The sequence below is a fragment of the Aythya marila genome, assembly GCF_965140915.1.
Source record: "Aythya marila genome assembly, chromosome: 6".
Classification (NCBI taxonomy): Eukaryota; Metazoa; Chordata; class Aves; order Anseriformes; family Anatidae; genus Aythya; species Aythya marila.
In genome coordinates this window covers 19,820,977-19,843,790 of record NC_139047.1, presented here as the reverse complement: position 1 = coordinate 19,843,790, position 22,814 = coordinate 19,820,977, and the positions used below count along the sequence as shown (strand labels likewise).

General features: G+C 40.8%; 1 protein-coding gene across 2 annotated transcripts in view; it reads right to left on the bottom strand.

Annotated features, from left to right (window-relative positions):
- Positions 1-17,797, bottom strand: part of STK39 (serine/threonine kinase 39) — an 89,124-nt gene extending 71,327 nt beyond the window's left edge. For both annotated transcript variants that reach the window (XM_082763046.1, XM_082763047.1), the window contains exons 1-2: positions 17,477-17,797; positions 1,918-2,030 (exon numbers count right to left, since the gene is read on the bottom strand). In XM_082763046.1, coding sequence (XP_082619172.1) covers positions 1,918-2,030; positions 17,477-17,591 — 228 coding nt within the window. In that variant the 5' untranslated portion in view covers positions 17,592-17,797. The remainder of the gene's footprint in view (positions 1-1,917; positions 2,031-17,476) is intronic.
- Between the last annotated feature and the right edge of the window lie 5,017 nt (positions 17,798-22,814).

The following is a 22,814-nucleotide window of genomic DNA, read 5'->3' as shown; positions in this document are numbered from 1 at the left end:
CAAAACAGCATGTTCAGATGGCAGTTTTAAAGTATCCCCATACTAACAGAAACTGATCAGAGCAAGTATTTGAAAATTGAGCAGACTCAAAAATGTTAACAACAAAACAGAACATTATAAATATCAAGGGAAACAAAAATGTTAGCACAGGTGTAACAAGAGTTGTGAAGGCAAATGGTTTCCTTCTCCAGAATAGCATCTTTCTTTTAAAAGCAATTTTTAAGTCTTTATTACAACTGAGTCAGAATAAGTATACTTTCACTGAAAAAATAATTTTGTATGTTTAGGCGTGCACATGTGTGCAGAAATATATAGAAGTATAAAAGAAGTCATAAAGCCTTTTTTCCCTAACCTTCTAACCAGGAATTGAGGAAGGCTGAATTTATGTTAAGCTCAAAACAGATACACAAATAAAAGAAAAAATCTTAGCACAGAAAAGCAGAAACTAACTTATGTTTAAAAAAAAAAAAAAAAAAAAAAAAAAGATGGTATGGACAGTTGTCTGTACCAAAGGAAAGCAATATGGGACCAGAAATTCAAAAGCTATTGCCTCATGTATCAGACAGTGAAGGCATCTCAACAGTAAGGACAATCAAGTACTTGCCAAGGTAACTATATACAATCTGGTAAGTAACTGTAGTCATCTGTCTGCACAATCTGGGCATCTCTTGCAGAGTTTGGGCCGTTTTGTAGTTTGTGGGTTTTTTAATCTGTTGTGATTTTATTTCTTAATTCCCATTATTAGTTCAAATTCTGATGAATAAGATGAATGTTTGACCATTTAAAATATATTAATTAGTATTTTTAGTTTTAGAGAAGTGTTCTCACTACCCCAGTCTTCTTTAAGAACACAACAACATCCCATACAAACTGTTGCATAAACTGAAGGCAAATGCCATCGATCACCAGGGGAAGAGCATTTTGGGTCCTCCACTGCAAACAAGCCATTTTATCTGAAGAAAACTGGATGGACCATACCCTCTGTATCAAATTCAAGATATCTTTTGCACTGGCAATTCCCTGCTGAGGAGATCATTTCCTTCAGAGGCAGGAATTTCTGCATTAGAAAAAGCCCACAGTCTCTAGGCAGTAGTATAACCTGTGGAACAGAAGAAAGTGTTCTCACTTTTAGAATGGTTCTGTCCTTCAGTTCTTGTTATGCTGCCTATACATAAAATAAGCAATTATCTTGTAAGCACCTGACCAGGAGCAATAGAAAGCAACAGTGCCTGTTTGCTTTTTAAACAAGTTTTGTGACTTTGGATTACCATAACCAGTGCGGAGGAAGAACTCTTTTAGTCCCTTTTACAAAGGGCATCTTATAGGTACCTCCCTCCTCTGATCAGTGACCCAAACAAATAGCATTCCTCAAATGGTTTGTTATGGCCTGTTGGATAAACGTGTGTTATTAGCTGTAACAAGAGTTCCCTTGTGTAGCTGGTAGTGTAGCCATTTTTAGTTTTCCCCACAGAAGACAGTATGAAATAATCCATCAACTACATTTTTCCACTTTTGGTGCTTTAGACATTAAGAAACCCTTCTAAATTTTACCTCCACATTTTTGATCATTGTTTAACCAAAGGAAAAAAATATCTTTCTCAGTGTTAAGGAACAAGAGATAACCAGACAGTAATATCTTGAAAATCAGATCTCCAGAATGCAAGGGGAAAGGTTTTTCCCACAGTTCCCAACAGTTGGTTTATCCCAAACAATTCAAATTTGTACTTGTTTTTGTGGCGTTAGAAAACATACATAAGTACAATTTATTTTAGAGAAAGGGCACACCTCTTTCAGGTTATTTTCTGGTCCTTTTCTATTATCCTCTACAAAATTTTGCCCTCACTCCGACCAAGCAAAAACTGAAATGAAAACAGAGGAGCATCTCCCTCTAGACATTTCTCCCTTTGATTTACTTACAAGTAACTCATCCATACTGGTTTGGCATTTTTCTAAGTTGATCCTCTTTATTGCTACACGTTCTTGCCTGGGTTTGCATAGCGCTGCCTGTACAACTGCTGTAGCACCGCTACCTGAAAAAGGACAGAAAAGGAACACAGACTTAATATAACAGAAGTATAAAACCATGTCCAGTGCAAGAACATAGCATTTAAAATGAAATTAATTTTTTTGTCAACCCTTTTTCAGTGCTTTCCCCACATGCACATCTTTCTATAAGGAAGTCAGTTTACACATCTCTCAAATGCAAAGAAGTCTCTACCTCAAAGCTTCTGTCCCATACTCCACAAACAATTCCCAAGATAAAAACTTAAAATGATGTGCTCTCTTATCAAGTCACACCCACCTCTTAAATGCATTTCATATAGTTTGGGAGCCATCACACCTTTGCCTTTGGACACATCTGTGTCAATCAAGAACATAACTCACAGAGTTAACATGATTTAGTGTTAAGGGCAGAGGGGGCGGGGAAGAGTGCTTTATCCAATGTTATTTCTTTCTGTTGTTTCAGGTCAGTCCCTGCTTACCAGGCTTTTGTTCCCACTGTGCAATGAAAAGAAAAATACCATTAAAGTTGAATATGCCAAACTTTCTACAGGTTCATATGTGTTCCTGCTCATTCATCATGATTAGGGTAACATCCTACAAAAAGCATGCTGATTCTTGTAAAGAGCACAGGAGGCACGAGTATCACACCAACAGTAAGAAACTACGTGTTGCTGAATGGCCTGGCAGGGAAAGTCAGTCCCAGTTGATGTTTAAATCACATACGGTCAAACAATACACAGATAACAATGCTTGATGGAACTGAACAAAACATTAGGGAGAACATTTTGCTTTTTCAAAGCATGCTTTATTTGTGAACAGCAGGAGTAAGAGGGATTGTTGCTTCCTTTGTCAAGCACCCACTGGCTTTGCCTCAATCAGATGATTGCAACTAATATTCCAAGAGCTGTACGCTGGTTGCGCCTCTTACTGCCACATCAAATACAGCAGTGTGGGCTTCTTCAAAGTAATTACATCATGCTCATTTGAGCAGAAATCCAAAGTTCCCCAATGAGTACTTTCTACCTGCAATTCCAACTATTTTAATATGCATAATGGATTTCTGGTAACTCACTGAATTGAGCAACATGTTATAGTTGCCTGCTCATACATTATGTTCTATTTATCCTCAATAATTGGCATGTCCTAGATGAATACAAACTGTGAACAAAAAGCCTTTTGTTGTCAAGCTCTACAAACGTGGATTGAGTTACAAGTTGACTTAAGAACAATTGAGAGCTTTTCTCTCTGCACATCTGAAAACAGCACCGACAATACCTCATGACTGAGAATTATTGTCCAAGTTTTAATTGCTATTTGCTTAGATATTTTCATATTTTCAGTTCATTCACGTGTTTGGTGTTTTGGTTCCTTCCTCCCACCCCCCCTCAATCAAATCACAAAGCTTTAACTCAGTGTATGAGTTATTAAAAAATGCTGAGCTCATCTTAAGAAAGAGAAGTCTCCACAGGACTAACTAGTCATTCTTTTGCAGGATGCGGTCACAGGCAAATATTGACATGTCCTGCTCTGTCTGCTTACAGAACAAAGTCTTTTAAAAATTCAATAAGCAATAAAAGAATTAAGAGATTTAAAAAATAAATAAAACATCCCAAGGACAACACCAGCAAGTCAGCACAATGCAACTCTGAGATTTGTCCTACACCATTCCATTGAAGTTATTGCTCAGTAGACATCAAGACAAAACCCCTCTCTATTTTGGCTACACAACTGTAGGTTGAGGCAGGGGAGAAGACATGTTTTTTACCTACTAAAGATACAAGAACTAAGATTAAGACTTTTCTTGAAGCATCTTTTCTCCCTATGCCAAATAGCATTTGCTACTTGTGGAAAGCAATCAGATCATCACTTCCAAAATGGGTTCGTACACTATGACCACATAAAAGATAAACAGAAAAGCACAGAAAAATTATTCAGTCAAGCCATGATGAAATCCTGACTGATTCCTCAAGTTGAAGTACAATGCCAGTAAGAAACACTTTAAAACACCATGGAAAAATAAATTACTAAAAAGAATCCTGTCCCATCACTGACTCCACAACTACTACAGCACTTGTGAAAGTTCTGTGAGACCCCAAACCAAAGAGTATGTCCTTACTGCTATTTAAAAGTTCGTGATTACAAAAGTATTCCTGAGCTATCCTTATGCAGAAGTTGAAGATCTGTTCCTCTCTTGGCTACTGAAAATGGATGAGACGTAAGATTTTAGGACATGAACTAGATTGAAATTTATTTATATAAAAAGCTTGTCACAATGCATTTCCTGGTGTTTTCTCCCCAGACACAGAGGAGGCCTTTCAGTGCGATATTCTCCACCCTATGAAGAATATGATGCACTGACAATGCAAAAAGCTTTCTATGTTTAGAACAAAGTCAAACTATCTCTTCTTTCTTTTTGCCTTCTGAATACCATATGCAATACAATATTTTGCTAGTCAAGGCACTCTGTGCACGCTGCCTTCTAAGTGGTACCTACACACAAAGCCTGTCTGAAAAAACAGTTTTGAGTACTGAAGTACAAGCCAGGCACTTAGTGGCTATATGCCTCCTTCTTAAGAGATTTTCCCCTCTCCTCTTCTGGCAAACAACCAGGGATAAAGATGAGGGAAGTCTGAAGATTTCCCATCTGGTTTGAAGATTCCTTTTTGTGTAAAGGAAGATGCCCTACTCTGGGGTCTACTAAACAAGCAGAAATTTGAAGTGTTCCTGAGGAACAGCTGCTATAAAATGGACTATCCAGATAAGTAATTCAGTTGAGTGAGAACAGACTACGCAAGTTATGCTCCATCATACAGTGAAACAACAACCACCACCACAACCACGACTTCTTCATGTATACTGAACCTTACCAGTCTTCCAAAACCTACTCCTCATAGCTGTGACCATGCTAACTGCATAACTGAAGCACAGACTGGTTTAAACATCCCATCACTTCTCTCCTTAGAAAACAGATCTAGTATAATCTAAGTGTAGGCAGGATAAACCACGAAGCCTTTACATCCAGCTGTCTCCTGCAGAAGAACAAAAGGATCACCAGTTGACAGACAGGAAAAAAAATAAAATAAAAAATAGTTGTGTAAAAGTGATAGATTTTTTTCCCACTGCTTGAAATGTCATCCTCCTGCAACACTGGGAAGGAAAGTCAAGAACTCTTTTGGCCAATTTCAAAAGTTCACAATGAAATAATGCAATTGCAGTCCATATGAAGATGCCTATTTCTGCCTGTTGTGAAATAGGAGTAGGTCAGAGTAATCTTGAACTCATTTCTTACTGTCATCCTTCTTTGTAGTACAAGTGTGCACTTAAAACAACCTGTTCCTTCGTGCTCCCAACTATGCACTCTGTACGACCCTGCCTTCAGAGCAGCACAGCCATTAGAAATACTCTTACTTTGGTTCATGCAACAGAAACTTCTTCAAGAGCTATTATGTACGAATATATTTCACTTCTGAAAGGACATAACCTAAGAACAGAAATAAAGTTCTCTAAAATTCCAACAAACAAATCTGTCAGGGATTTAAGCTTATCTGATTAAGTTCCTTAAAGTTGTTCTAAATCTGACATTTTCTCTCTGCTTTTGAAGTAACTCAACCCTCGCAGAACCTGTTTCCAGCTGGCAAAGAGAAGGATCTTTGAACAACTACTGACAAATACATTTTAGCTTTACCTACACTCCCCTAGCCAAGCCTCAAAAAAGAAGAGCAAAGGCAAGATGGCCACACCATACTGCGTGCACTTTGCACGCACAGATACACATCATTCACAAAGGCATGCAACAAATCTCTTCATTTATCCCGTTATGTAGAAAGGTCTGAGACTTTCCACTCACTAACCATTATGCAGTAACTGTGTTCAAAACAGGCCTACAACTATTCCTTTTTCTTTTCCTCAGAAAAATAAAGACAGCATCCTCATTACCCTTGTAACAATTTACAAAGTCTTACTTTTTAGTAGCTCCTTTTTACTCCGATACAAACATCTTTTAAAGATTCTCACATTTGTAAGTCCCTTCAGATACTCTACCCAACTACACTTCCCTCCACTCCATAGTTCTGTTTCGTCTCAGTACAGAAGAGAAAAACATCAAGAGGATAATGTTATTTGTTGGTGATGGTAAATTTTCTTGATGACTACATATGAAAAACAAGGTCATGAACGTATTACACCAAGTCCAGAGGAGGACCATGAGGATGCTCAGAGGGCTGGAGCACCCCTCCTGTGAAGATAGGCTGAGAGTGTTAGGGTTGTTCAGACCGGAGAACAGAAGGCTCTGGGGAGACCTTACAGAGGCCTTACAGTACCCAAAGGGAGCTACCGGAAAGCTGGGGAGGGAATCCTCATCAGCGAGTGTGGTGATTGAACAAGAGGGAATGGCTTTAAACTAAATGAGGGTAGGTAGGTGAGATACCAGATAGGTAGGTAGGTAGATGAGATACCAGAAGTAAATTCTTTACTCAGAGGGAGGCAAGGTACCAGACCAGGTCGCCCAGAGAAGCTACGGATGTCCCATCCCTGGAAGTGTTCAAGGCCAGGTTGGATGGGGCTTGGCGCAACGTGGTCTGGTGGAAGGGACAGAGGATGGAATTAGAACGTCCCTTCCAATCCAAAACATTGGAAATCAAAATTACCTCACGATTTCTCTCTCCATCTTCACACAACAGTTCTTAAGAACAAAAGCATTTCAAGATAAGCAAGCAAATGCTGCTTGCTTACAATTCCTGTCTACTTTGTTCTTAATTTAGGCTGCAATCAAATCCTTCCTCTTATAATTCACATGCATACCAGTTTGTTTATCCTTGTCTGTTAGGACACTGACAGAATTCGCTTAAAATACACTAAGTGTCCTAGGAAATCTGGGCCCATACATACAACTGCTAATTCTGCCAGGTCATCACTTCACAACTAATTTGCTTAACTCCTCACTGAGTTACATAAAATGAATTTGTTCTGCAATTAGGCATTTAAGAACATTACCATTATGGCAATAGAGGCATTAGTCAATCCAGTTGTTCTACGTACTTCTTGTGGTAGAGTAGTTTATGCAAAGTGTGAGGCCTAGCAATGCTTACCCCATTCTATGTGTTGAAAGCACATAGCATAAATAATCCAGAAAAAAAAAAAAACTCTCCAAAGATGATAAAGGTCTATAAATACTTCTGATCCCACTGCAGTCTTAGGTAAATACCCTGAACATCCATGTCAATTACTATACATTGGGGAAAAGCTAAAAGAGAATTTCTATTTAAGCCCTGATCCAACCTGTGCTAAAGACAAGATACAGCAAGCTTGAGCATGAACCAAACATCATTCTCCATGCAGACAAATAGGGGGATTCACAGTCAGCAATAAAACAACACATAAAAGAAAACCAGAGACAAGAGGGAATTATTTTTCCCCTGCTTTTTGAACTCGTATTTTTACACATACACACACACACACACAATAAAATAGTGAAAGGACTGGTTAGATGAAGTATTTTGTTAGATAAACTCCAGGAAATATTTTGAGGTTTGCTATGCAACACTGTGTTACAACTCCCTATCAAATCTGCAGAACAAACCTGCAGAACTAACCTCCTCCTGTTGTACACCCAACTGGGGCCTTCCTGGGATAAGGCGAGATGTGGACACGCTGTGCTCATCTTGAATGACTCCGACAGATTCCTAGCCATTTGGCACTTTCCCAACAAAAGACATGAAAAAGTTGAAGTGAAAAATGTGATTTGGTTTAAGAATGTTTCAAACACCAAAATGGATTTTGACTGTCATTATCCATTCATCTTCACAATATGTCTTTTTTTTCAGGCAATTAAGTAATTTATTTTTTTCCCCTTTTATAGTTGTACCACCAACTTGCTATCAAATTCACAAAGCCAAAAGACATACAAAAGAACATCTGTGTAAAGCATTTTTTTTGCTGCTGTAATATGTTGAGATAAAGTCAGATTACATCAATGACCTAACAGGTCTCACTTTTCTTTTTCAACTTTGTCATCCATATACAAATGCTATTTTGTATAGCATTATACAAAAATGTTTAAATACGTGTTAGAGGTCTTGAGGTTTATTGCAACATTTGACAGAACTCAGAAATTTTGCCTGTGTTTTGAGACAATAATATTTTTTCTCTTATCGGGTTACTTCAAAAGTATGTTTTTCACATCATTGCTTCTCATACACGTTTTAAACATTCTACCACGGACTTCAAACTGTTATTACGAAGAAAAGTTTCCAGGGATTCTGTGAAGGGATTTCTACACTAAGTCTGAGAGATCCCCCTGTCACTAATTAGCCTTCCAGAAAGGACTGCCAGCATAGGCATTCTGTTTTTCCTTCATTGATCTGAAGCAGCATAAAACACTTCGCATGGATACAAGCGCCACAAAAGGTAGCTTTTTTCTAAATCCATTTGAAAAAGCTGCTACAATAAACTTCCTTATCATCCAGTCAGCTGCACAACAAAAGAACACTGGGTAATAAATCTCAACTTAAACCAAAGAAGATTATCTAGACAAGAAAGAGAAATCTGACATTTTCTTCTTTTAAGATTTTGTATCCAAATTTGTTGTTAAAGGTCTAGTTTTATCTTAGGTTGAAGAGTCAGCACAAATTTCATAGGAAAAATCTTAACAGCAATATTAAGGAACACCCATGTCAGCTGCTTCCTAGATATGTGACAGCCTTGAAAGAATGAAGCCCTAAGCATATCTTTCTGCTGTTTCATACAAAGATACCACCAAAAACTTTTAAACCATGGACCCAGAGTATCATTGAAGGCTAAAGGAGTCCTCTAGAGATCACCTAGTCCGACCTCCCTGCTCAAACAGGGTCATCTGCAGCAAGTTGCCCAGACAGGATTTAAGCATCTCCGTAGATCAAGACACCACCACTCCTCTGATCAATCTGTTCCACTGTTCGATCACCATTACAATAAAAAAAAAGTTTTCTTATGTTCAGATTGAATTTTATGTTTCTTTTTGTGCTCATTGCCTCTCACCCTGTCAACTGACACTACTGGTGTCTGGCTCTCATCAGACATTGTCCCAGCCCTAAGCCTCAAATCAAAGATGCCCTGAGGCCCTTAATGATCTCCGGGGCCAGGGATTTGCTGAAGTTTTGCAGGCTCATGCCTGAAGTACAAAGCTGAAGAAAATCTTTACTGCAAGATTCCCAGAACAGGTTTAGTTTTTCCAAGCTGAGGCATGACCGGCAGGGTTCCATTTTCTACTTCTTCTAATCTCCTTCTTAAACATGCGTCCAAACTTTATTCAGCCCTCAGTTCTCAGAATAGCTCAAAGCAAAGCCCAAGAATAACACTCTGAATAACATCTGGAAGAAACGACAATTTTGAGCTATAGCTATCTATACAACAATAATCTAGAAGAAAATAATGTAAATTACCTATTAAAAAATGTTAATCTAACCATTAATTTGAATCATGTTCCTCAACAGCACTGGCATGTTATCACACCAGATATAAATGCACTGCTTCAGAAGTAGTTTTTTACTTGAAAACTTCAGAGATACAAGGATATTTACTCCAATACTCTTCTAGCATAGAGTCTGGTATTCCTAAACTACATCTACCTTAAAACACAACACAAAAACAAAACCTACCCAATCATATTTCGTACTAGAAACTTTAAATACTTTTATGTTACATGGCAAGAGAAGTTTCCATAGAGCTTAGTGATGTGGTTTTGGGGAGGACTTTTTAGTGTTAAGTCAGAGGTTGGACTAAGTGATCTTAAAGGTCTCTTCCAACCTAGATGATTCTGTGATGATAAATTTCAAGATCTGATTTTTAGTTGAAATATTTTCAGAAGAGAAACATGGACTCTGATTATCCCATCCTTCCTGTTCTTCCATCATCAGTACAGAAACCACTATTCTGTATACATACAAATGCAAACACATTTGGAAGGCAAAACTCACCCTGGAAATGGCTCTGCATAGCTACACCAGATAGGAAGTTCTTGTACTCATTGTACAGACCAGAGACCCCTTATCAGGTTATCTTCTTAAGTCCACTTCACCTTACACAAGCAGGATAAATAGAAGATTTGCTATGCTGAACCATATTTCATCCCCAGGAAAAAAAAAAAAAAAAAAAAAGGTGTTAAAGGAATTATGTTCTTGCACAGAGTAGCACTACAAACAAACACTGCTGTTGATTTAGTTAGTTGCCACATTTTATTGTTTCTCATTTAGTTTGAAAGCAAGCACTTGGAACAACTCTATTTTCTAGGTCTTCTGGATGTCACCACATCCTGCATCATTCTCTTCTGAGAATGGAGAGCAGCAACCTACCAACACAAAGACAGTTCTGCTACCGCAGTCATGAAGATCTGCAATTAACATTACAGTGCTGAGCTATAAAGCATCTTTAGCTAGCTCACTGCAACAGAATACGTTCTGCTAGAATGAGCCTGTCATGGATGCACAGTACAAGCAAAAACTTACCTATTTCTGATTCCATTCCTCATGAAATAATAGAAAAGTTGGAGCAATACAAATGCTATCATAGTATTGAATTTTCATCAGGTGATTCTAATCTAATTTCAATAGAGTTCCAGCTCAGACTGGAAGCACGAGGCTAACAGAAATAAGTAAGTTTAGATTCAGTCCACATAACAAAATGTCTTCAAAGCAAAGAAGTGAGAAGGGAAAATAAAAATTATAGATCAGTTTTGATCCTTCTCAGTCTGAATATGATCCTTCTCAGAAGACAAAAGGTATAGCCCAAGCCCATGATCTTGTCCATATTACTTTTACAGGATAGAAACCACGATCAGCAGGTAAATACACAACATTTTTCCAGTATAGTCAATTAACTATTTTTGTGCCAGTACCATAAAACAGGTATACTTGGCACACAGTTTGCTTACAGCTATAATCATTTGTTTCTATTAAGAAAAACCTCAGACATCCAATATTGATCTTGACCTCCAAGATCAAGAGTCTTAGGTTCATGCTACATCTATCTGAAAGCATGACTAGGAACACTGAAAACCTTCCAGTTTTCCACCTGCTTTATTCCCCCATTTCTCTTCAAGTGCATTAGCATAGCTCAGCTTAAAAGCTATGCAACATAATCATTACAGCAGCCTTATACGACATCCTTGAGTTTCACCTACATTTTACTTCTGATCAGAATACCTCTGAGGCACGTAGATATTCACAGGAATAATTAGACTAATAAAACAATTCAGAAATCGTTAATCATAAAGATAAAGGAATAATGGAGACAGCTAATTTATCACAGTGAGGTTTCACCAAGCCATGGAGTGAAGTCACATGCTTAGTCAAATACCTGGGGACAAAGGACCAGAAACATTAACTCCATCGATGCCGCAAATTGAACACACCAGCAACCAAATGAACAATGGTGACAGTTACAGCTTTCTGCTGAGCCTCACTTTGCAGAAAGTAGCAGAACTGCCACACTCAGCACCCTTGAAAAATTGCATCAGAAGTCTCTTCAGATAGGCTCTTGAAAACCCACCACCTTTATCAGCACTGCCTTTGTCTTCACAGAGTCACAGAAGCTCCCCAAACAAGTCACCAGACAACCTGAAGTGTAGAACATTGTATGATACATGAAAGAAGGAAAAACTTTTAAAGCATGTTCTTACAATGCTGCTCACAGCAGCTGTTCCACACTGAAGATGCAAAGCCTGGCTGCATGGCTTAAGAAGAATCAAGTTTCCACACTTCCCAGCAGAACTCCTCCTCTTGCAGCACTCAAGCCAATTCTGGGCTTTTGGGGTCTGAAGTTCCAGACCTTCTCTTTCAGAAGAATCTGGGGTGGGGGAAGAGGGTAGAAAGCAGAGGGACGCGAGATCCAAGTGAAAAGGAGGCAGACGGATTCCAAGAGCTGGAAACACAGCATACGCTCATGTAAGTTATAATTATGTAGTACCAGTCAACTGCCTGACATGCTGAGCGTGATGATTATGTGTTCCTTTACCCTTCTGTTTAACAAATTATAAACAAGACTTGCTAGTTACTTGCAATAGCAACAAAATCAAAGCAAGTTAGCCAAAAATGAAGAAAACATGTACTCTCCATACCATTCAGATTACAATATAACTAACCTTCCTGACAAGTTTGAATCCCAATTGCATAAGCTACAATTTTAAAAGTTACTACAATAGCAAGGTTTGCTCAATGAATCACTTAAAGACCGTTGTCTTAAAGATAACAGAAACTACAGTTTTGTCACCAATCTCAGTATTTCTAGTACAGAAAGTTCATTTTCTTTGGAAAAAAAAAAAAAAAAAAAGGTCAAGACAGAGCTCCTTTCCCCAACACTGCTATTATCATGTGTGGACATGTCAAATAATAAACTAAGTGCTCTGCACAGCCTTGTCTGCAGCACGGCACTGAGGATGTTCTAAGAGGTATTTTTAATTGTACCATGGCAGTCTTTACATTGACAACTGAATTAAAAGCCACCCCCTTTACATTACTCAATGAGGATTTAACTTTTGTTTAGTTTCTTCAAATGGTTATTAGCTGACAGGAAATCTCAATCAATTATATCCCAAAATGTAGAATTTTAACCTGCAAAATGAACTCTCCCTGTCAAGCTACAGATGTATGAAGCTATGTTCACTTCAACTCACATCATGAATGTTTTGAATGCTGTATTCCATGTGCGCATACACAATATACTCATGCTGCCTTTATAACTTAAGAGTTATTGTTAACAACTGTAATTTGCTTTGGATCAGAATTAAGGTAAATACGCACGTTTGTTCTGACAAAGTTTTAGGATAAAGATGTCAGGTAGCATTAAACATTACTTATGAAATTACGCAGTTTTGTATACAAGAATTACAGGGGGTTTCAAAAACCCCTGTAAAAGCAAATATCCAAGGTGACTGATTCAAAAGCCCTTCAATTGTTCACCCCACCCCAAACATTCTCAAAAAAAAAAAAAAAAAAAAAAGGCTAGTTAAGCAGAGGGATAAGAAATTTTTGAAAGTGTCAATGAGGCACAAGCATCTAAATAACAAAATACAGTACTGTATTTTACCTATTTAACTACAGAGAAACTTTTCAAAACAGCATATACTATGCTTACAAACTTGAACATCAGTTCCTAAGCATCATAATCAGACCCTCTCTACAGAGCCAAACTAAGATCCCTGATAACAACAAAAACAGGGGAGTATTCTCTGTCAGACAAAGAGCCTTTAGCAACACACATGCAGCAAGGGAAAAAATAATAAGTATTCAATTCCACAGAAACACCAAAGACCTCTTGGCTGTTAATGTGAGAGCAGCTCATAGACCGCTTACAATAAGGGCTACAAAATGAGCAGAACAGCCGTGAGCTATAAGCTGTTTTAGTCAAACTCCCAACACATTTGACTTAACACTGAACATCACAAGGTAGCAAATGACAAGATATTTTGGAGTTCAGTTAGAAAGGCTAACCAGAAATACTAGATGGAAGCCTCAGTTCAATTAAAGTAGCTTTCTAATGAGCTGCAACCAATGTAAAGACAATCCATCATTTGGAACTAACCCTTTATTTTTCCAATTAATTCTGCCTGTTTTCTAGATTCTTAATTCTCCAGATCAGTTGCAACTGGAGAAGTGAAATTATTGCTTTGTAAGAGGAGCAAGCAGCCATCCTAATGGCTCTTTGTCCCTAACGGAATCTTCCCCCAAACTATCAGTGCAGTCTTACAAACACCGAGTTACAGCCAGTAAGAGAACATCAACTCCAGTGCAGTTTTCCAAGAGCAAAGTCTCTTGTTCATATCAATTAAAAAAAAAAAAAAATTTAGTGCTACTTTGTCTCATCCATGTGATGTACAACTCATAACAATATGAAGAATACAAATATAATTAAGACTACACAATTTTCATGCTTTTATATTGATTATCATTAAAACATTTGTTTTGTGGAGATTTCCATTGCTTCTCAGGAGGAAAAAACCTTGCTTGCGTGACAGCAATTGAGACAAATCTATTTCAGTTGTCTTATCCAGACTACTTGGCAATAAACTCAAACTGAAAAAAAATCTCAGAGTATTGGTTTTACTACCTCTGTTATTTTGTTTGTTTATTCTTTTAATCTAAGTCATATCCAGCTACAAAATAAATAAATAAAATCCACAGCACATTTTATCTTGATATATTAAAGTCACAAGAAGATTTCCCAAATCTTCACGAAATTAAGTCTGGCTGTCCCTTAATAGCAATTACCATTTTTATCTCTAACTCCTACAGGAAGGCTGCTTTGGACCCTCACCATCTGAACAGTCAGGAATCCCCTTTTAATGTCTAAATGCGTAGGTTTCTACAGCCTATATCCATCTGAATTAATGCAACAATTTCCTTATCTCTTAACTCTATCCTACACATTTACAGACAGCAATCAGAATTTCTTCTTGCCCCAGTAAAGATTTGGATACAGGCATTAATAGGAAGAGCCTCTTCTTTCCATGAGATCAGCCATACAGCAAATCAAACAGGGAACCTGATCTGACCGAAAACTAACCCAGCAGAACTAGTTTTCTGACAGATCAATGAGATCTTCTCAACAGCTGCCTGTTGCAGCAGATTAAATGTATCATGCAACTGCATACCAAGAGTTTACAAAGAACTTGCTAACAACCTTAAAAATAAACCACACATGAAATAACATCTCCTAAGAAGCACAACTTACAGATAGCATTCTCACAGGCACTTGAACCTCCTCACAATTGCAAAGAAAGCAACAGACAGAGAAGGGAAGGCAGAAGAGCCATATTGTTTGACATCCATACCATGTGGTCTTGCTTTTCAAAATTACATTTGGCCAGGCACAGATGAGCAATAAGAAGCATTCACACTCTCATAAAGAGGGTAAAATTTCTCTAACCCGCTAAATCCACAGGATAGAGACACCATATATGACAAGTGATGATTTTAACTTTTTATCCTATGATCATCACAAACTTTTAAATGCCCCCTAGAACAGCCCATTGAAGTCATTTTGCACCGTGTATACTAATTACCATATGATATAAAGTTTACTCTTTTGTGAAGTGCTGTGATAAAGCATCTTGGAGTACCTCACCCTGCGTACCTTTCCTCCTGCAAAGCCCACAGAGACACTCCAATACATTATTTTTCACATTTAAGTGGCAAAGGGCTGTTGTACCTGAAGCCAGCCCTGAGGACTCAACCCAGTCCCTCTGGAAGAGCCGGGCAGTGCCTTCCACAGATGAAGGGCTCTGCTTTGGTGGCGCATGGTATTGCTCGCATTCACAAGGCATTTGACCTTAGCACGGCTGCTGCAAAGGGACAGGAACGGCTGCTGAGCTGAGGTCAGGCTGGATCCTTCTTCCCTCCCTCAGATATAAAGTTGCTTTAGGAAGCCCTCACCAAACTCATTCAAGTAACAATTCTGGAGATGTTGGATGAATGTTATACCCACATTTGGTCAACTGCATGGAATTCACTGTTTGTTTTACTGTTTTTAAGAGCATTGCAACCAAATTTAATGGTCTCCAGTATGTTGAAGCAAGTATATATACATATATAAGACTAATCATAAGATTTGTCATGATAAAAAATAAACCTCAATGCATTTAAGAAAAAAAGTCACATATGTAGCCTGAACTTAGTAAAAGTTCAACTCAAGCCAGCTAAGTTCACTATGTCTAAGAACCCAATTCAACACAACCTGGCCTCAACTTCCTCACTAGGCATTCACTTTACCGCAGAAATATTGATATCTAATAGCACTAGTAGGTAACAAGCAATAAAGTTTCCTTCAGATAGGTATTTGTGACTCCAACGAGCATCTACCCTTATAATGGATGAATTCTTAAAAATTATTATTTAGAAATGATTTACACTACAAAAAAATGCAGGCTTTATAAGTGGAAAGGAGAAAGACATTCAGGAACTCTCACCCAGCCCTTCTGCAGAACTGCAAGAGAAAATAACCACTATTAAAATAACTCATATGACTCACGTCACACCCTAAGCAACCCTAGACAAGGCTTAATCCAACACTTTCTGATGCTTTTTTCTTAAAAGCACTTAGAAGAGACTCGCTCCTCAGCAAAGATAGAGCTTATACCAGTAGAATTGCTTCTGCTTGGCTAATTTAGACCCATCCCCATGCTGAGCAAGATGAAAGCCTCTGGGAAACAAACCTGTGCCTACGTGGGGCCTTCACCAAGAGCTGCTTCAGGTGCGTCACCTCCCTGGACCTGTTGGTACCCAGCTCCTGAACCCTCTGCCCTCCTTAGTCCCTTCTCACAGCCTAGGAGGTGCAGACAAGCACAACTGGACCACCTAGGCTAGCAGCAAGTCACCCCACTTCAAGGAAGAAGTTCTCAGCTCTTTGGATTGTGTCCATGGAAAACAGCGTAATGACAGAACTGGGTACCCACAGCTCGCGGCCCCCATCGCCAACATGCATTCTGGTTGTCCTCAGCCTGACGGTGGTTAGCAATGGGTGTGCGATATCAAAGATCACCACCAGCATCACCAGGCAAAGCTCCTGGATTTTTTCATCAAAATGGCCTCACGCACACGCCACAACCCCAGTCCGATCTGGCTTTTACCACCTGCAGCATCTGCTCCAAGTTCAAAGCGTCACGCACAAACACAAGCAAGTTTTCCCAAAGTAGTTTATTAGCAACAAGCAACGCGGAGATCAGGAGACAGACACCTGCCCGCCCCACGCACTGCTAGCCACAGCCACCTTGCCACACTGCAGAACTCCACACGCATGGGGCGAAGATGGAGCACGTGTGACTCGCACTGACCGGACAGACAGACGGACAAAGCCACTGCGGAGGGGGGGGCTGGCAGCAAACCGGGACAAAAGCCGGGGTGCGCCGGGTGAGCCGGGCTGCAACCCCCGGAGCACACGGCCGGGACCGGGGGCACGGGGAGGTGGATGGCGGGCGACAGCGACCGCTTGGTGGGGAGAGGACAGGGCTCAAGAGCAACCCAGAAAGACGACAAGAAAAGCGAAAAGGAAGTCAGGGCGATGTAGCAGCAGGTCTCCAGGCGAGCTCTACCTCCCCCATCCAAGCACCGGAAAAATGCCGACTAATCGGAGCGGATGCGCGCACAGCTGCGCGCACGGCCGGCCGCGCATCCGCAGAGTTGCCGGGGTCCCGGCGGAGAGCGGGGCTCGGCGCGGGGCTGACGCCGCCTCGCAGGGCACCGGGGCGAAACCCCCCGCGCCGGGCCGGGCCGGGCCGGGCCTCACCGGGCGGGGCGCGGCGGTTTCTAGAAGGAGCCGCCGCCCCCCGGGGCCGCCGCCGGCGGGCGGATAAAGTTTGCGGCAGCCGTCGGCGGCGCCGCCGCAGTGCCGGGCGCATCCGCCGCAGGCAGCGAGCCCCAGCCCGCCGGGGGCCGCCCGCCCCCCCTCCCCCCGCGGCATCCCCCCGCCGCCCGCCCGGCCCCGCTCCGCTCCCCGCCGCACTGACCGATGACCTCCTGCAGCTCGTAGGCGTCCCTGCAGATGGGCCAGCCGACGGCCGGGGCGGCGGGCGCCGCCTGGGGCTGCTGGACGTGGACCGGCGACTCGCCCGGCTCCGCCATGATGCTGCGGGAGCGCCCAGGCACCCGGCGACCTTCTTCAAACTTCCCTTCCAGCAGCACCTTTCGGCCGCGCTCCCTCCCGGCCGCCCGGCGGAGGGAGGGAGGGAGGAGGCAGGGCACCGAGGGGGAGGAGGCAGAGGCGGGCGCCGCCGCCGGCCCCGGCCGCTCGCCCCGCGCCGCTGAGGGGAGCGGCGGTTGGGCCGCCGGCGGAGCGCGGCCCGCGCCCCCCTCGCACGGCCCCGGCTCCCCCTCAGGCGGCCCCGGCGGCGCCTCCCGCCCCCTCCGGCCCCGGCCATCTTCCTCCGCGCCCAGCCCCGCGGGCGCACCCCCGGGGGAAGCCGAGCCCCGCGGCGGGGATGCCGGCGAGCACCTGTTAGGCCAGCAGCAGCAGCGGCCGGGCACACAAGCCTTGCTGCCGGCAGCGCTGCTGCCGCACGGTTGTGTTGGAGGTTCAGGGCACCGAGAGCCGCTGGGGTTTGGCGGCTCCGAGGGCTCCGCACGGCAGCGAGGCGGCCCCTGGGGACAGGTAGCGGGGCCTCCCTGCAGCCAGCCCCTGCCCAGCGATTCCAGCAGATGTGCCAACAGAGGTCATAGCTAACCTTTTCCACTACTTGCCCTCATGCAAGATCAGATTTTAAGAATCCCTCATGATTCTCTGCTATTAATATTACCATGGAATTTTGTTTTTTAAACTTTTCCACCCTCTTAGCAGTAGTGCCACTGTTGTATAATGCCAGCAAGATTTCACTTACTATGAAATAATTTAGGAAAAAGAGAGCTATTTGTACAGTCTGCAGTCTCACGCCTACTTTGAATGCTTTGCATTAAAAGATTTATGGAAATCTGAATGGTAAAAGATTTTCATCATAGATTAAAAATTTCACTTCCTACTACAGGAGGAATTTAAGGTCATTGGAGCTAATAATGGAAACGTGAGCAGGAACCTTCTCAGAACAAGCATTGGTTAATATCAAAATCCAATCTCAAAGTTGTCAGGAAGCATGATGAAGTGTGCTATAAAGCCATAACAAAGGGATACACGTAGCTTGTTAAATACTTAATTCAGTCCTAGGTCAATTCAGGATGAGCCTCTTTTACTAAACTTAATGTAGCTTATTTGGTAAAGACTTTCAGTAACTAGAAGCAAAAAGAAAAGATCTATTTTACTGTGTTACTGAGAAAGCAGAATAAAAAATAAGGTTTTCAATCACTGCTTAACATTTCAACAGGTGCATAAGCAACTTGCAAATGGGGACTCATTTGTGCACTGAACTTCTATTTTCTTACAGACAAGAGCTAAGCTCAGTATGGCGACCCACAGTAATAGAAAAATCATTATTGCGTGCTTTTGTGCTGAAATAATGATTTCCCTCAAACTAGTTTTTAAAAGCAATTCAGATATCTTCATATACACACATTAGAAATTATCTGCCACAAAACTAAAGGTCAACATGACTTGGAAGAGGAAGTATTAAATTGTCATTCAATATTAAGCTCAATGCCAAAACTAGACAAACTTGTTGTTAGTAGAGAAGACCTTTCTGCCAGCAATAGCATGGAAAAAAAATAAGACAGCATAGGGCAAATCAATCAGCACAGAGAAATGGGTTACTCACTAATGATGGAAAACAGCCAGCTTCTCCATCCGTACTCAGCTGTTGCGGGTGGTGGCAGGGGGATGTTTTCAGTTCCTGAGCCATGAATTCCTGTGATGCTCCCGCCCTTTCACTAGCTAAACTGCTGGTTTATATCTGACACCATCATAGCACTATAAGTCCTGGGACAAAAATCACAACTTCGGTAATTTCTAGGGAGTACCTGCACTCCCCAATTTCTGGAAATTAGCAGCTTTTATAGGAAGAATTTTTCAGGATAGCAACTCAACAAACAGAGGGACCTGTGGGAAATGCTCCGTGCAACCTGGATAATACTCAAAGTTCCAGAGCAGAGTACGATAACACAAAAGAAAGCAACAGCAAGACCTTGAAGCAGTTGGTTTGTGCTAGTAGGCCAGCTGCCTTTTGGAAGCAGGTCCCCTGCTGGAGATGTACGGGAATAGTCCTGCTGCTTAAAGGAGTTCAGGAAATACTGTTTGATCATGCTTTTTAAACATTGAGTGAATAGCTATCCGAGATTCTGGATATCCGCGATTCTGGACTTTGTGAGCTAGGACTCACAAAGTCAGTGTTCTGGACGTCAAAGAGAGCTCAGAACAGTCCTATCCCATCTGAACATGGTGTGGTCTTTCCAAGTGCTTCAGAAATGTAGGACTCAGATTTTCGAAGCCACTGGATTGAGTCATCCAATGATTGATTTCAAAAGTGAAGTGTTTTACATAGCCAGCCTACAAAAATACTAGTGTTATTTAAAGGCTTGTAGACCACCACAGGAAAGAGTTAAGACAGTGCTCATACCCTTCAGTAGCCCCCCCATAGTACCATGTGAAGACAGAACAACAGTGTTCAGAGCAAAATAATTCTGGCTCGATCTGTAGGTTTGAAGGATTTAACTAAGAATAATACTTGTGTCCACAGCAACACAAGTGACCAATTAGTTAGCCTTATAAAAATACCTGTATAAATATATAGGTAAATATATAAATATACCTTTATAAGGTCAGAAATAAGCATAAGGAATAGGGGTTACAAACAATAACACATACCACTAGAAACACACCCAATCCTTTTTTTCTGACAAAAAGGGAAGAAAAAAATAGGAAGAACAGCAGGCACAACCTACTGCCGCATAAACCACAGCAACCACAACCATATAAACCAGCACAAACTTAAACAGCAAGAAAGAGCTATCTTTGCTATCACCTCTGTCTTAGAGACACAAGCAAAGCAAAGCCATATTCTCACCCAAAATTGGCCTAATATTGCAGTTATAACCATCACATGGTACAGCACAGCTGCCTGCAATTTTGTACCTTAGGTTTGAAAGCCTCTAATTTGATAGGAGTGAGGAATGGCTGTGCTTTTAAACGACACCATTGAATACAATGGCTGATACAACAGCAGCTGGTGCTGATGGCTGGGGACTAAATGCTTTCAATCATCCTTTCACTTCTAGTAAATATATAGTTAAGTAGGTAACAGACACATTATTGTCACTGGGATGCTTACTTTCATAAAAGCTTGTAGTTTAGGTTAGTTTTTGCTTACACAAAAAAAGCATTAGTATCTTTTTGGCAGTATGAATTACAAAAAGGGTCTTAATACACTGGGACCTTTGGTTCATTAGTCACTGTGTCAGCTCTGCTTTTGCTAAGTCTCCCTGAAATTAGTATCTTACAGGGCATAGTGACCTTACGAAACAAGTTGCTTTTTTTTTTTTTTTTTTTTTTTTCCTAGACTGAAGGCCTTGATGTCTGTGTCTCTTCTCCTCTGCCTCCCTTCTTTGTAAAGCTTTGCAAGCTCAGCAAGTTTCCTCCTTAAACTCAGGCTGTAAGATTTTGTGTTCTGGGTATTAATGATTGTTGAATCAGTAATCATTAAGCTGCAATTCATTGTTATGTAGTTAGATTGGCCTTTTAATTATTTCTTCATATGCTATGCACCAAGCTGTTACTGGTCCTTGCAATAGAAGCTTCCACTGCCTTTCTGGTAAGTGCATTCAGTGCCCCAACACCTACCCCTGTGATTAGTGGCTTTTCCTATCAGAAACAGAATGAAGCCCTGTTTTCTTTCATGAAAACGCCAAACCTTTTTCTTAAGTATTTTCTTATTTAACCATCTGATTTTTCAGGCCACAGATGCAGAAAATACTCACAACTTAGTCTCAACTGCTCTGAACTCAAGGGACCATGATGGGCATTTTGAAGAAGTCACTTAAAATAATAATGGAGCCTATGCAAGCTTCTTTGCAGAGCTGGAGAGTGGAGATGGTCTCATACGAGCTATTTCTTCAGTGTCACAGCTAGCATTGCATGGTAGAACTACCATTAAAATAATTATATCTTCATGTCTTCCCCATCCAGTTTTTGAGATGAAACCATGAGAACGCATATTGCAGCTGACTTGCTGCTGTTACCAAGCCAGCCAAAACTGAAAATCACCGGTTTAAAAATGACTGGCTCAGTCCGGCACCATAAGCATTGGTGGCTCATTACCTACACCATGATGGTGCTCCAATGATTATATATTTCAAACATTCCAAATTCAGAATTCTGTATACGCTCAGAATATTTATACAGCAGTTAGTCATGCATTGACAACAGTAGCCTTTTAGCAACATATACTTTTTGGAACGTGCCAGAATATCAATTTCTGCTATGATGATTCAAATGAATTTAGGATACAGTCACCATGAAGATTACACTGGACTAAAGATTAATGTTGCTTTTGAATTCCAGTTTAATATTATTAAGATGTTATGGGGGTGTCTGAGTTACTGAGGCTTTTAACAGGAATGAACTCTCTCTGGCTGTGGATGAATAAAAAACATAAATATGTTGATCTAGGAGCTTCCATGGCTTTCATGACTGTGGGGTATGAATGTCTCATGCATATTAATAAATTAATATTCACATACTGAAAGGCTGGGGAGTATAATTATCTCAATTTTACAACTGGAAACAGAGAGCTTTAGGGATTTGCTAAAGGTCGTACAAGAATTCTGTAGCAAAACTAGGACTATTATGCATTTTCTAAGGATGAGATTCCACATAGTCTCACAGCGAGATCAGGCTGGTTGCTAATTCCCAGTTTGGTTCAGCTGAAAAAAAATTAACTAGTTTACCAGGCAGACAAATGAGTGAGAGAGGGGATGAACTGGAGAGGCATGAGAAACTGGCCAAAAGTGGAGAATAGAACATGGTACCATTTCAATGAGAGCACAGTTTTAGATTTGTTAAATGGTTACGGAATGACAGTAAATCCTAAACAAATAACTTCATTATAAAAGGCTATTCTTTGCTTGTGTAAATGACCCTAGCCTTTCCACATTTTCCATTTATAATATCAGGAAAAGAACAGTTCATACTTTACTGGAAAGCTACAAACTTCAATTCAGCAACGTTTGTAAAGTGCTTGAGCGCTTGAGATTGAAACACTAAAAATAAAATGTTTTACTTTTACTTTGAGGGATGTAAGATGAAATCATTTTGTAATCTTAAAGCTGTAAGTATGCCTGTATATGAAACCCAACTATTAAACAGAAATTTATGACGACTTTTAAAATTACCTTTTTTTTTTCTTTTTTCTAATGGAAAACCTGGAGTCA